The sequence below is a fragment of the Mustela putorius genome, unplaced genomic scaffold (assembly GCF_011764305.1).
Source record: "Mustela putorius furo isolate JIRA1106 unplaced genomic scaffold, ASM1176430v1.1 tig00537227_pilon_pilon_pilon, whole genome shotgun sequence".
NCBI lineage: Eukaryota > Metazoa > Chordata > Mammalia > Carnivora > Mustelidae > Mustela > Mustela putorius.
In genome coordinates this window covers 18,402,368-18,417,789 of record NW_025422368.1, presented here as the reverse complement: position 1 = coordinate 18,417,789, position 15,422 = coordinate 18,402,368, and the positions used below count along the sequence as shown (strand labels likewise).

Here is a 15,422-nt window from a genome sequence, read left to right as displayed (position 1 = left end):
GTTTATTCTTCCGATCCAAGAGCATGGAATGGTCTTCCATCTTTTTGTGTCTTCTTCAATTTCTTTCATGAGTTTTCTGTAGTTCCTTGAGTACAGATCCTTTACCTCTTTGGTTAAGTTTATTCCCAGGTATCTTATGGTTCTTGGTGCTATAGTAAATGGAATAAATTCTCTAATTTCCCTTTCTGTGTTTTCATTATTAGTGTATAAGAAAGCCACTGATTTCTGTACATTGACTTTGTATCCTGCCATGTTGCTGAATTGTTGTATGAGTTCTAGTAGTTTGGGGGTGGGGTCTTTTGGGTTTTCCATATAAAGAATCATGTCATCTGCAAAGAGAGAGAGAGTTTGACTTCTTCATTCATCTCTTCGATATCAGCCACAGCAACTTCTTTCAAGATATGTCTCCAAAGGCAAAGGAAACAAAAGTGAAGATGAACTTTTGGGACTTCATCAAAATCAAAAGCTTCTGCACAGCAAAGGAAACAGTCAAGAAAACAAAGAGGCAACCCATGGCATGGGAGAAGATATTTGCAAATGACAGTACAGACAAAAGGTTGATATCTAGGATCTATAATGAACTCCTCAAACTCAACACACACAAAACAGACAATCATATCAAAAAATGGGCAGAAGATATGGACAGACACTTTTCCAATAAAGACATACAAATGGCTATCAGACACATGAAAAAATGTTCATCATCAGTAGCCATCAGGGAGATTCAAATTAAAACTACATTGAGATATCACCTTACAACAGTTAGAATGGCCAAAATTAACAAGACAGTAAACAACATGTGTTGGAGAGGATGTGGAGAAAGGGGAACCCTCTTCCACTGTTGGTGGGAATGCAAGTTGGTGCAGCCTCTTTGGAGAATAGTGCGGAGATTCCTCAAGAAATTAAAAATAGAACTTCCCTATGACCCTGCAATTGCACTCATGGGTATTTACGCCAAAGATACAGATGTAGTGAAAAGAAGGGCCATCTGTACCCCAATGTTTATAGCAGCGATGGCCACGGTCGCCAAACTGTGGAAAGAACCAAGATGCCCTTCAACAGATGAATGGATAAGGAAGATGTGGTCCATATACACTATGGAGTATTATGCCTCCATCAGAAAGGACGAATACCCAACTTTTGTAGCAACATGGACGGGACTGGAAGAGATTATGCTGAGTGAAATAAGTCAAGCAGAGAGAGTCAATTATCATATGGTTTCACTTATTTGTGGAGCATAACAAATAGCATGGAGGACATGGGGAGTTAGAGAGGAGAAGGGAGTTGAGAGAAAGTGGAAGGGGAGGTGAATCATGAGAGACTATGGACTCTGAAAAACAATCAGAGGGTTTTGAAGGGGTGGGGGTGGGAGGTTGGGGTACCATGTGGTGGGTATTATAGAGGGCACGGATTGCATGGAGCACTGGGTGTGGTGCAAAAATAATGAATACTGTTATACTGAAAATAAAAAATAAATTAAAAGAAAAAGAAAACATTCAGACAGCAGTTTGAATGAATTAAACTAACTCCTTGTGAAAAATTCATAGGGAGTCACAAGTGAGTGAGCTTGTGAGTTTAATACAAGCTTACAAGCTTGTATTAATACAAGCTTAATATAAGCTCACAGAGCAAGGCAGGTTCTCCAGGCTCCTGGCACTGACACCTCAGATGGCACAGTGGGGTGTGTATAGACCACAGTGTAGACAATGAGGAGACTGTCTGCACAAATGGGTTCACCTCTCCTAGAACCCAGAGAAGGAGGAAACAAAAGGATTTTCTTGGTTGAGAGCAACTGAGCTAAGTGAAACATTTCTTTTCCCCCTACCTATCACACTGTCATATTGTGGAACTAAAAAAGGTAGTGAATTTTTGTCTGGTTGCTTTGGGTGAGGTTTACTGAATGTCAGAAATCACAACATAGCCTCTCTGACTCCTCTCCCTTCTCAGTCATGGATCATGGATTGGCTGCTGCCCCCATTTCCCCAATGTTCCCTTCCCAGATGGTCTGGTCCTCTCCTACTTGCATGTAGTTATGAAGGTCCTGTCTCTATCTCCCTTCTCTTCTCTGTGCAACGCTCCTTAGTGGGCCAAATGGGTAAAGGGAAGGGGTGGACTGTACATTCTTGGCCATCAGTATGGCTTAATAGATGATGTAGAATGAGGGAAAGGGGGCCAAAATGATTCTAACCTTGGGTAGCAGGTTTGGGGGCTGAGAGTTTTAAGACAGAGAGAACTAATATTTGTATTTAAACTCCGATGATATATAAAGAATGGGTCTGTAATTGCAAAGAGGCATCTAGTCCCTGAATTAATGTGTCATAACTCATGCTCAAGCAGTGGGCACACATCCTGCATGTTAAATCTTGCACAATACATCCATACCCTGCTTTGTCTTACCACCTAATTAACACAGGACGCTATGTGACTTGTGAACTCACATGGGATTATGTTAAGTGGACTGTAAAAAAGGAAATTGTTGGGATGCTTGGGTGGTTCAGCTGGTTGAGACTCCAACACTTGATACTAGCTCAGGTTTTGATCTCAGAGTTGTGAGTTCAGACCCCATGTAGGATTCCATGCTGGGCATGGAGCCCACTGGAAAATAAATTAAAACAAAACAAAACAAAACAAAACAAAATGTTGGGAGGTATTTGGTACTTTTACTGGAAGGAAAGCAGGATTAATTTTTCTGTGGTGTCTTTTGGTGTCAGTTTCTGTGATACTTGGGCTGCAACAAGTTATATGCAACCTTTGATTCTCAGTTGATTGGTTGAACACCATTGTTCAGTAAATATTTATTGTTTCCATAGGCATTCTGGAAGGATAGCATGTACCAGAAGAATCTTGGAACACTGAAAAAATAAAATAAGATAAAGATTTTAAAAATCCAATAAAATTTTAAAAAGGAAAAAAAAAAAAGAAGAAGAAATATGAATCAGCAGCTCTGAAGCCTGAGCAAAGGACCCCACAGTCCCCACCCAAATTGCTTAACTCAGCCTCACTTAACCAGATCCAGCATTCTTGGTCCCTGGGCTTGCCACAGCTCTCTGATCCTTAGAATCTTCTTCAATTCCAGCTAGAATGCTGCGTCAGGTGCTTAGCAGGTTTCGTCAAAAGCTGGTAAGCAGACGTCCACTGGAGAAAGAAGTGTATGAGTATAGATTTGGCATAAAACTGAAAACTCTGGATTTAGTGGCACTGGGTGTGGGCCGCACAGTGGGTATTGGTGTGTACTTCCTGGCTAATGAGGTGGCTGGTAATCAAGCAGGACCATCCACTGTGATCTGCTTTTTGGTGGCAGGTCTAACATCACTGTTGGCTGGGCTGTGCTATGCCGGAGTTTAGTGCCCGGGTCTCCCATCCTGGCTCGGCATATCTCTACATCTACATCACTGTAGGTGAACTGTGGGCTTTCATCACTGGCTGGAACCTCATCCTCTCCTTTGTTGTTGATGCATTCATTGTGGTCCAGGCCTGGATCTTAACTTTTGACAGCTTCATTAGGAACCGGATCTCTGAGACCCAGCAAGAGACCATTTCACAGTATGTTCCCCAAGTCATTGCAGACAATCTAGGCTACTTTTTTGTCATCTTTCTGTTTTTGTTCACGGAACTGCTGTCTATGGGTCGGCTTGGCTTCCTCAGAGTTTTTGAAGGGTTTACTTTGGTGAAGCTTTTGGTTCTCAGCTTTTGCATCATCTCTGGCTTCACTAAGGGGGACCTGCACAACTGGAAGCTCACAGAAGAGGACTACATACAGGCTGGACTCAATGGCACCTCTCACTTGGGCCCTCTGGGCTCTGGAGGATTCGTGCCTTTTGGCTTCCAGGGGATTCTCCGTGGATCAGCTACTTGTTTCTATGCATTTATAGGTTTCAGTGTTATTGTTACCAGAGTCAAAGAATCCCACAATCCCCAGCGTTCCATCCCCATGGGCATTGTGATTTAACTGTTCATCTGCTTTTTTGTGTATTTTGGTGTCTCCGCATCACTTACACTCATGGTTCCTTACTACCAGCTTCAACCTGGGAGCACCTTGCCTGAGGCATTTCTCCATATTGGCTGGGTCCCTGTGTACTATCTTGTAGTTTTTGCAATTTTTGGTAGTTTTTTTGTTGGCTTCTATTTGGGCTTTACGTTCCCCATACGTCGGGTGATATTCATGATGGAAAAGGATGGTCTCTTCTTCCCAGTCCTTGCCAAGTTCATTTACAACACATATGGCCGTATCTTGTCCACTCTGATCCTTGGCATTATCACAGCAATCATGTTATTCTTCTTTGGACTCACTGATCTTCTGGATCTGAGGTCAGTTGGGACCCTGATATCCTATTCCCTGGTAGCTTTTTGTGTTCTTACCGTCAGGTACCAGATTGAGAGGAGGAAGGAGGAAAATGAAGAAGAGGAGGAACACTGAAAAAATAAAATAAGATAAAGATTTTAAAAATCCAATAAAATTTTAAAAAGGGCTTGCCTGGGCTTTTAGCAGGAGGAGGATGGGGGAAATGTAGCGCAGATGCAGGAGGAGACCACACCTGCAGCAGAGAAGCTGACTCTACAAGGCGTATTTTTTCCAGGCAGCCCCACCCCCACTCCACTCTCTGGCCAGGTTGTCTATGTTTGCTCCTCACTGCTGATTCTGCTGATGACTCTCCTCTGCCTGGTGCTGACCCACTGGCCAGGTCTGCTTTCTGGAGACCCAGGGCCTATCACAGTGGTTGTACTGCTCCTGGTGCTCATCACTGGGATCACTGTGGTCATCTGGAGACAGCCTCAGAGCTCCTCTCCCCTTCACTTTAAGGTCCCTGCTCTACCTCTCCTCCCACTCCTGAGCATCTTTATGAATGTTTGCCTTATGACACAGATGTCAGCTGGCACCTGGCTGAGATTTGGTATCTGGATGCTGATCGGGTTTGTTTTCTACTTCACCTACGGGATTCAGCAAAGACGGGTAGCTTAACCCTGCTTATGGACCCAAACTCTAGACCTTGAACTAAGCAGTGCCAATATATATTTGGCTTGATATCATCACACCTGAATGCAGTCTGGTTCCCTACACAATGGGGAGTACTCCTGAGCACATGGAAGTATGGGCTTCTATGAGATATTGGTGTGGGAACACTATTAGAACTTCATATTTATGGTACAGTGAAGGATGTGTCTTTGCTCTCTGCCCCCCTACCTTTTTTTTTTTTACTTTTTACTCTTCAATTGTGTCTGTAGCTGCTTACTGACTTTTACAGAATTAGTATTGGAAGAACCTTGATAAAATGTTTTTCTTTTCTTTAGTTAAATATTCACTAATGAAGGAGATGCCTTGTTGGCAGAGTCAGTAGACCATGACTCTTGCTCTCAGCCCCGTGAGTTTGAGCCCCACATTGAATGTAGAGATTACTTAAGAAAATATCCAGTAGCAGAATTACTGGATCATATGGTAGTGCTGTTTTAATTTTTTTGAGGATCTTCCACACTGTTTTCCATAAGGCCTGCATCAATTGACATTCCTATCAACAGTGCACGAAGATTCCTTTTTCTCCATATCTTTGGCAACACTTGTTTTTCTTGTCTTTTTTAAGATTTTTTTTTTTATTTGACAGAGAGAGATCACAAGTAGGCAGAGAGGCAGGCAGAGAGAGAGAGAGAGAGAGGAGGAAGCAGGCTCCCTGCTGAGCAGAGAGCCCGATGCGGGACCCTGAGATCATGACCTGAGCCAAAGGCAGCGGCTTAACCAACAGAGCCACCCAGGCATCCATTTCTTGTCTTTTTTATTTTAGCCCTCATGGCAGGTATAAAGTGACATCTGACTGCACTTATTTAAAAGAGTTTGATATATTTAATTTTTTTATGTTCAGTTAGTTAATGTATAGTAATCATTTCTATTTCCCTGATGATGAGTAACACTAAACATCTTTTCATGTGTCTGTTGGCCATCTGTATGTCTTCTTTGAAAAAGTATCTATTAAGGTCCTCTGCCCATTTTTTAATCAGATTTTTGCTTTTTGTTATCGCCTTGTAGAAGTTCTTTGTGTGTTTTGAGTATTAACCCCTTATTGATATATCATTTGCAAATATCTTCTATTCAGTAGGTTGCCTTTTTTTGTTATTGATGGTTTCCTTTTCTGTACAAAAGTGTTTTTGTTTCATGAATTTGAAAAGATATATGCACCTCTATGTTTATTGCAGCATTATTTACAATAGCCAGGATATGGAAGGAACAGATGTGTGCATCATTAGAAGAATGGATAAAGAGGATGTATTCTGGGGCACCTGAGTGGCTCAGTGGGTTAAAGCCTCTGCCTTTGGCCCAGGTCATGATCTCAGGGTCCTGGGATTGAACTCCACATTGGGCTCTCTGCTCAGTGGGAAGACTGCTTCCCTCTCTCTCTCTGCCCATCTCTGCTTACTTGTGGTCTCTCTCTGTCAAATAAATAAGTAAAATATTCTTTTTAGGAACACCTGGGTGGCTCAGTGGGTTAAAGCCTCTACCTTCAGCTTGGGTCATGATCCCAGGGTCCTGGGATCAAGCCCTGAATTGGGCTCTCTGCTCAGCAGGGAGCCTGCTTCCTTCTCTCTCTCTCTGCCTGCCTCTCTGCCTACTTGTGATCTCTGCCTGTCAAATAAATTAATTAAAAAAAAAACTTTAAAAATAATATTTTTTTAAAAAGAAATATGTCTTCTATATGTACATCCAATGGACTATTACTCAGCTATAAAGAAGAATGGAATCTTGCCATTTGTAACAACAGGATGAACTGGGTGGGCATCATGCTAATTTAAATATGTCAGTCTGGGAAAAACAAATGCCATGTTTTCAGTCTTATGGAGAATTAAAGAAACAAAATAAAATCAAAATGAAAAAGAAAAAAGAGAGAGAAACGCAATACCAAAATAAATAAATAATCAAACAAAAAAACACAACACCCTAGACCCCTAAATAATGGGAAAAAAACTCGTGGTTGCCAAAGGGGAGATGGGTAGGGGAATGGGTGATTTAAATAAAGGGAATTAAGAGTACATTAATCTTTATGAGCCCTGAAAAATGTGTGAAATTGTTGAATCATTGTATTGTGCACCTGCGAGTAATACATCAACACTGCATGCTCATTATATTTACATTAAAAAAAAAAGAAAAAGAAGCTAAGAAAAGACTAAAATAAAGATGAAATATGGCTTCCGCATTTAAGGAGCTTATATCTAATACAAGAGGTAAAGCATTGCTGTAACACAAAGTAGAACGTGTTGCCATAAGTAATATAAAAATAAAATATCTTGGCAATTCAAGGTGGAGGATGATCATTTGTGGCAGGTACAGAGGTGAGGGTTGATGGTGAAATCAGAGGAGACTTTGTAGAGGAATGGCTTTTGAGCTGACTCACTTCAGGGGTGGATTTGCCACATCTGGGCAGTAGGGAGAGATTGCAGGTCGAGAGAGAGCACCAGGAGGAGAAGCACAGGAAAATGAAGTTGTGTTCAGAGCACAGTGAGTGGACTGTGTAGCTTGAGCTTTGGCTGTGTGAGGGGACAACAGAGCATGCACAGGTGACTGGAGCCAGAGCTCTCCCCTGGACACAAAACACTTTGGCTTTGAGCTCACTGTCCATGCCGAAAATCCATGGGTTGATACTTCTCTTAGCAACATCTGCATTCTTGGACATTAAAGTTTCTCTACTGTTGTCTGCTTTGGCCCACCTGTTCAGAAGGTGCACAGCTGAAAGCCACATGTCCTGGGTTCTGGGCTTGTTTCCACCACAATTAGCAATGTGACCTTCAGGAAGCCACTCAGTTCCTTCCATGCTCTGCTTAGTTATGTGTAGCAGGAGAGGTCACAACTGATCCCTTTCTCAAGTTACATTTCCTTAAAATATTCTAGGAGTCCTCTGGTTCTTCTGTCCTGTTATTCTCTCAATTAGGTCACCTTACAACAAATGACCTGAACCTGTATCCTGCCTACTTTTCACTACAACCCATTGTTGGAGTTGTAGAGGTCCAATAAATAACACCCTATTTCCCCCTCCTTTGTTTGGAACCTATTGATAATCATGTCATAGTGACAGATGACTAAACTGTCACCTGTAGATCTGCAGCCTAGTTGACTTGCTAATCCTAAGTCATTAAATTAAACAGAACTACTCATCACAAGTAGTGCTGAGTGTCCCTGGACTACCATCACAGGAGAGAGAATTCTTTAATTAGTTTTTCTCGTGTATGAGCAGGTTGGATTGCATGGGTCCAGTGGGAAGTTTTGTTCTGGACAAAAAAAGAAAATTGACAAAAATTTGAAGAAGCTAACTGGGCACGCTCAGTGTTATATCTTCACTTCATTAATCAAGGTCCCAGTGAGAGAGGGCCCTGTGGAGAGTGGCTAGGAATAGTATCCTGCTCAGTGGTGCTTAACCTCAGGGGTGCCATGACACCTGGAACGCTTGTGGAAAGAGATTGCTGGACCCTTTCAGTGTTTGGAATTCAGGAGGTCTGGGTGGGGCCCAGAACCTGTACTTCCAACAAGTTCCCAGGAGATGCTGATGCCACTGGTCCAGGGACCACCTGTTGAACACCAGAGCTCCAGATAAAGGCTCTTCAGGTGTAAAGTTGAAGTGAGGGAAACAGAGGTGCCCTTTGTACACTCATCTTCATTTAACGAAACATGGAGATTAAAATTCCATTGATAATGCTTTCCCATTGGGCAAATCATAAGGTATCATTTCACAATTATATGTATATCAAATTAATACTGTGTATACTGTAAATATGTCACAATTTTATATGTCAACTATACACCAATAAATCTGAAAATTAAAAAAATAGCATACCACAGATATGTGATTCTTTTCTTTTCTCTTTCTTTCTTTCTTTCTTTTTTTTTTTTTTGCTCCTGATTATAGATCTTGGGTAAGTAGTGTATCCTGTTTTCACTCCCAGAGCATCCAGCAGGGGTCAGGCACCTAATGAACATTTAATAAATTCATGTTCAAGGGAATTGAGACTAACGCATTTCATTGGTACAGAAAATTCTCCTTCCTTCAGGCCAGCATGTGCTACTCCTTTCAACTATCTTCTGGGAGACTTCCTTGGCAAGCAGAATGTCTTTCCATTCAGAGCTGTCTGTACCCCGCATCTAGAACTGTGCCCAGGCACCTGTATTTTGCCGTTGTGTGGATATGCCTGAGTTATAGTAACTGTGTTGTCTGTTCCTTCACAGTGGAGTCTTTCTTAGGACAAGGAGTAAGTTCTTATTTCCTCTAAATCCAACAGTAAGAACAGTGTTGTTCATCCAAAGAGCAACAGGGAAAATACAGTCCTGGGTCAGGAGAATGCATGACATGACCTCCCCTGGTCCAGCTTCAACTCTTCCCATGGGATGTGAGGAGGGGCTAGAAGTAGTGAAACTGATAGAAGCACCAACCGGTTCTACCTGATACCAGGGAATCCCTGAATATGAGGCTGGCTCCAGTTGGGCTCAACAGGCGTCTTTCTTGATGCAGTCAGTTTTCTGCTTTGATATAGGAGGGACAGTGTTTTTCTATTGTATTAATGCATGGGGTCTTCCCTGTGAGGGAGGGAGAGAAGGTACTTCCTTACTTGCTGAATTTCTCATGTTCCCACCAGGAAGTAGGTGACTCCAGGGGAAGCCTGCCAGAGGCAAGATTACCCATATATTTACCTACTCCAGTAGATGTTTCTTTGAGGGACTGGAACAAATACCTTCTGAAAGCACCTGCAATTCTTGGGCAGAGAGAATTGATACTGTACATGGGGAGGAAAATGGGCTGAAATAGGAGGATTAATAACTGGATCAGGATTGAGGCATCATTATTCTGGAAGCGAAGGTATGAGTTGAGGCTGAGAAAGACGTATAGGTCAAGAAACACTTCCTGGAGAATGTTGTCTATGGAATAATTCGGTAAATAAAAGACAGACGGGTGAGTTGGAAAAGAAATGGGAGAGTAATTCTAGTCATACGGACCTTTAAGAGTCATGAAAGAATGTATTGTGTATTCCTGTGTACAATACAATGTTGTGTATTATGCCATGGCGTGAGATTCCTGAATCAGGAAGGAATGAGACATGATTCTCACAGCCATCTGGAGGATAGACAGACAGAAAGATGTGGACAGATAGACTCTTCCTGGGAAACAGTTGTAGCAACTGCTACATCATCTAGATCCTTGCTCTTGTAGCATGGGTGTCACTTGGGAGCTTGTAGAAATTCAGATTCTTGGACCCCAACCCAGACCTACTGAATCAGAATCTGTATTTTTAGCAGGCTTCCAGGTGATCTGTGTGGTCATTCAGGTTTGAGAAACACTGGAATTAGATGTGGGATGACAGGTGTCTGGCCTCAGATGGGCACTATGGAAGGTGTGAAAACTGGTACTGGGAACCACAAGAAGTGGGGCCTTGGTTAGGGAATTGAATTTGGGAAGAGGGAGAAGTGTGGGGTCTGACTGCTCGCCTGTCTCCAGGACTCCCAAAGCAGTCATGATGGCAGGGTTTAGCACTCTGCCCACAGTGGGAAAAAGCCTTCAGTGACCTCACTCAAGTCTGTCTGGTCCTCAGGCCTCCTCTGAAGCAAACGTTGGGTGGGTGGTGACTCCTGCCAATTCTACTTCCCCACCTTCATATGTTGGCCTGCAAGAGCCCAGGGCAATCATATTGGTCATGCCCTGACTCAGGATTATACTGTCTCTTAATCAAATGAGTGATGACCTGATGATACTAATTGAGGAGGCTGTGGAGGCTGGGGGATGAAATAGGAAATCTTAATTATCTGTCCTGGAAATTAGGCAACTTTCATCTTTCAAATGCTTTCAGGAGAGACAAGATGTCTACATAAGAGGCTATACTCTAATAAGGACCAAATTATGCTTTTTAAGGGATCATTGATAATTTTCAATTGGTTAATAACAGAGTATATGAGACCTTTAATCCCATACAACTGTGCTGATGGGCAGTGGAACAATGGACAAGGTGGGTATTGGAGAATTTACTTTTTTAAAAATTTTTTTGAGAGAGACAAAGAATGAAAATAACCAAGTGGGGAGGGCAGTCAGAGAGAGAGGGAGCAGCAGACCCCCTGCAAAGCATTGAGCCCGATAAGGGTCTTCTATCCAGGACTTTGTGACCATGACCCAAGCCAAAGGTAGATGCCCAACTGACTGAGCTACTCAGGTGCTCCCATTGGAGAATTTTCTTAGCCTTTCAAGGGATCTTGTACTCATCCTTTATAAGAATGGGTGAGAAATAGAAGCCAATATTAAAGGAAAATAGGTGGGATTAAACCTAAGAAATCATTTTTTTGAGATCAGAGGGTGATGGGTGAGATAGGAGGGCTAGGCTCTGTGGCCGTGTGCATGGCTGTCTCACTTGAGTGTGGAATGCTTCAGATGGGCTCCTGCCCAGAAACAGAGAAATATAGAAAATGAATTCTCAAAATCATTGTTATCCCATGAATTCTCCAGTTGACTTCCTAAATGAGGGGATGGGTGGATGTGTGGTTTAAGTAGGTGGTGAGGCATGGGGATGATGAATGACAGGAAAAAAAAAACAAACCCACAATCTTATTAGAGCACTGAAATCCGCTATCAGTTCTCATAACTCTCCTTGGATTTAGGAGAATATATTAGACATTAGGGCTCAAATAGAGTTTTAGGTTTACTCCTCTCTCCATGTACTCATCTTGTGTCATAGGAGATTTCAAAACCTCCTAAGGGAAAGGAACATCTCTCTCAAGCATTACTTCCTTCTATGTCCACAACCCCACAGTGATGATGATGATTGTATAGCTACCATTTGTGAGTACTCCAAGCACTTTACATATTAGATACAAAGTTGATACCTATTAGATACAAAGTTGAATGAGGTGAGTGTCATTGTGCTCATTTTAGAAATGTTGAAACTAAGGCAAAGAGAGGTTTAGTCATTTGTGCAAAGTGAGTAGTAAAGCTTGGATTTGTACCAAGTTTGAGCAGAGTCTAATACATGTAACCCCTGAGCTATACTCTGCACGGAGTATCAGCTCAGTGAGGGACTGCTGATCACTGAAACTTGATGGCATAGAGGTTTCCCTCTTTAGAAAACCTGAAGCAAAGGTCCTGGAAGCAGGACACAGGACCTACAGGTGGTTTGAGAGCAGACACAGCCCAGGAAGCCCCTCCTCTACTTGCCACTGTCAGTTTTTGGGAGGCTATTTTGTGAGGGATTTATGACAACCTTTAGTTTACATGTGACATTTAACAGCGTCTCTGTCCAGAGAAGGAGGAAATACAGATATTTATTGATGTAGAATGTCAGATGATGAAGGAAAATTGACTATGGAGATGGAATGAGGAGGGGTTTCTCCTTTTCTCCAGGTATGCAAATCACCTAATTCAATTTGTGTAGTATATGTTTTTTGGACCTTTGTTCTCCTCGGGGTAATGAGATTAAGAAATGCTTTCATTATTATTAAATAACTCAATGGAGGGAGAGCAGAGATGAGAGACATACAGATGAAGACATAATGGGTACCCACTCCCATTGGAACCATTGTCCCTTCCAAAGACCAGGTGCAAGAGAAGTGGGGAGAAATGGACTCTGAGCTGGGACCCAGGTTCTGGCACCTGTCTTCTGTCTACAAAGCCTCCAGATTCTGCAGTTTTCTCTTAAATTTCCCTGGTTCTCGCATTTTACTCTGTCATGATGAACAGAAGTTTTTGATATCACACGATGCCCAAAGTCAAGAAATCCTTCCCAGTAGCAGTGCCTTTCCTTGGAATTCTGTCCTCGCAATCTCTGACTACTGAAATCATATACAATCATCAAGGGGCACTATAAATGTTACCCCTGCGTACGCCTTCCTGGGTTATCTGCCTCTGAAGAAATATATTTCCTTTGATCTCTTCTACTCCTTTGTGTCACTCTCACCATAGCTGTCTGTCTGCACCATGTTCAGCTATAGTTACCCTGTGTCTTCTCTTTCTCCCTCACTCACCTGTAAGCTTCTGGTTTGGGGAGACTGTGCCCTGTTTATTTTTATATTCTCTCCACTGTCCTTAATACAGAGCTAAAGAAGTGCTAAATAACTTTCATGTGTTGTATTAAATAGAGGGAAAGAGCCCATGAGGAGCTGTGGCAGGAGAGGTATTGTGAAGACTGATGAAGGATAATCACTGAGATTGTAGAACTGCACACGATGCTTTCAGGTATGGACCATCTTATTAGGAAATGTTGATCCCACCAGTAAATTTATTCCCATATAATATATTTATTCATTCTTCATTCTTTGTCTCTTTCAAATTTAGAGACTTTCTTGGAGGAAAATAGACAAGAAGCAAGAAAACAAAGCAAGAAAACTAATGTTCCATAATTCCAGAGTGTGAGGAATCCACAAGGGAATAAATAAGTTTGTGATAAAGAATAACAGGGAATTTCCGTTAGATAGGGAGGCTAGGGATGGCCTTTCTGGTCACTATCACATATTTACCCTACTATGATTATGAGTTAATTTCTAATCCGAAGAACCATAACAATAAAATCAATAACAGGAGGAGAATAAAAGCCTTCCCACCAGGGTCTGTGTTTGTCAACCCAAGCTTCGGTTTGGTTCCTTCTTGGGTCCAACTTCCAACCTCTCCCCTGCCTTGAGAGAAGGCAAGTCAGAGCCCTTTCTTTGCTCAGGATAGACCCTGTCCTTCCTTCTCGGGCCTAGGAGTCTGTAAGTAAAACAAGGGTTAAGAGCTTTGTTCTTGCTAAAAATGTGGAGACAGATCAAGGCAGAGATCTCTGAACTAATGCCCCTGGATCTGAGGTTCTGGGGAAGAGATGAGGACAGAGTTCAGAAAGAAAGAGGCTAATTGCTGTCACACAGACTCTCTCTCCCTTCCCATCTAGGTCTCAGTGGGTTCTGGGCTCTCTATTCCTTGTAGGAGTTGGTAAGGATTTTTGTGCTTTTGGAAAGAGGAAGGTATCCCCTGAATTATAGACCAGTCATTTCTGGATCCCTGCTGCAAGGCTGAAGACCCCGTGTGCTGTTGAGGAGCAGACAGTCCCTGTGGTATCTCAGCAGCCTCAGCTAGCTCTTTCATTACCAGTCTTCCTTGGACGACCTTCCTGCCCCCTCCTCCTGCACATGTTGGGAGTATTAGAGTCTATCTCTTTGCAGAGCAGGGAGCCCATTTGGAATGGTTGGGGAGTGTGTATGGGGAATGAGACTGGTACCTGGAGCTCTTACACCTGTTCCCTGTAACTGTTCTCACCTCTCTAAACCCAGCTTCTCAATGAACCATTTCACATTAATTATAATGCTGCTGTGTGCACAGAGCTCCAAAGTGTTCTCTGGCCATTCTCACCCCAGGAACTGATACCTTCTTGCAGCCCACACAGATGCTCAGCAGCCCTTCCTTTGAGCTCCATGCCCAGAAGACCCTTCTGAAACCTAGGATCTGGCACCTAGATATTTGGGACAAAGCACAGAGAAGCTGAAGAAGTGGGGAGAAGGGGAAGGTTGGGAGAGAGCCCCACAGTTTCCGTGGACAGTAGGATTACTTACAGCAGCAAGAATGATCAAAGCACGGGGAGAAGAAGAACTTCCTGGGAGCAGACAGCGCTGCTTGTTTTCTGAGGCAGAAATCCTGGCTCTGATTCAGGGAGGGACAGGGACTCAAAAGGGACTCAAAGAGGGAGAACTGATCCCCATCAATGTTGGGGTTCAGCAAGATGTGGTGGGCGGAGGGACACCACATAGAGCAAACAGGCAGAAAATGACTTAGACTCTGGGGGGGGGGGGATCTTTGGCTTGCACGTGGAGGCCTGAGTCTCCTCCTGCACACACAGGGTCATTGCTAACCACATGCCCTCTGCTGGGCTCTCAGCTGTCCCTGCTCTGCTGGGAGAAAAGACCCAGAGGCTGCACAGGGTCCTTTCTCTTCCGCACTTCAGCTGACTTGGAGGCCGAGATGGTGGGATGACCCGTTGGAGAACAGTCACTGTTTGCCTCTGTCGTCTACTGAGAAGGAGTGGTTTTGGGGTGACCAGGTCATCAGGCCCTCCCAAGGTCCCAGGGCTGCCAAGAGTCCCTTGTGACCTGGGCAGAGCCAAGCTGTGGAGGGCCCTGGCCACCCCTGAGTCTACTCAGAAGGGAGTAGGACTCACCGTGTTGGTTGCTGCTTCCCTCAGGTTGACAGAAGTGCCACAGCCCATCCTGTTCCTCTGTGTACCCCAGTCCCTCACTCAGCTGATGGGAGATGTCTCTTCAACTCTTGCTAACATCTGACCAGTTCAGTTCTCAGGAAGAGTTGGGGGATGGCAGGCAGAGGGCAGGAAGGGAGAGAAGGGGGAAAGGTCCTTTCCTTTATTGGGCTCTGACCCCTGCTCTACTCCCTAGATTCTGAAGGATGGGAGAGGTGTGAAAGCAGATGTAGAAATGACTTGAAATGAAACAAAAT

At 43.3% G+C, this 15,422-nt stretch overlaps 1 protein-coding gene and 1 pseudogene across 1 annotated transcript; both read left to right on the top strand.

Moving 5' to 3' along the window:
* The first annotated feature begins 3,081 nt into the window (after positions 1-3,081).
* Positions 3,082-4,417, top strand: LOC101686061 (cationic amino acid transporter 3-like). Its single transcript, XM_045073338.1, is given in 2 exon segments — positions 3,082-3,336; positions 3,338-4,417. Coding segments are annotated over 2 exon segments (1,335 nt in total).
* A 78-nt stretch (positions 4,418-4,495) lies between these two features.
* Positions 4,496-5,484, top strand: LOC123386953 (annotated as a pseudogene).
* Positions 5,485-15,422: the final 9,938 nt, after the last annotated feature.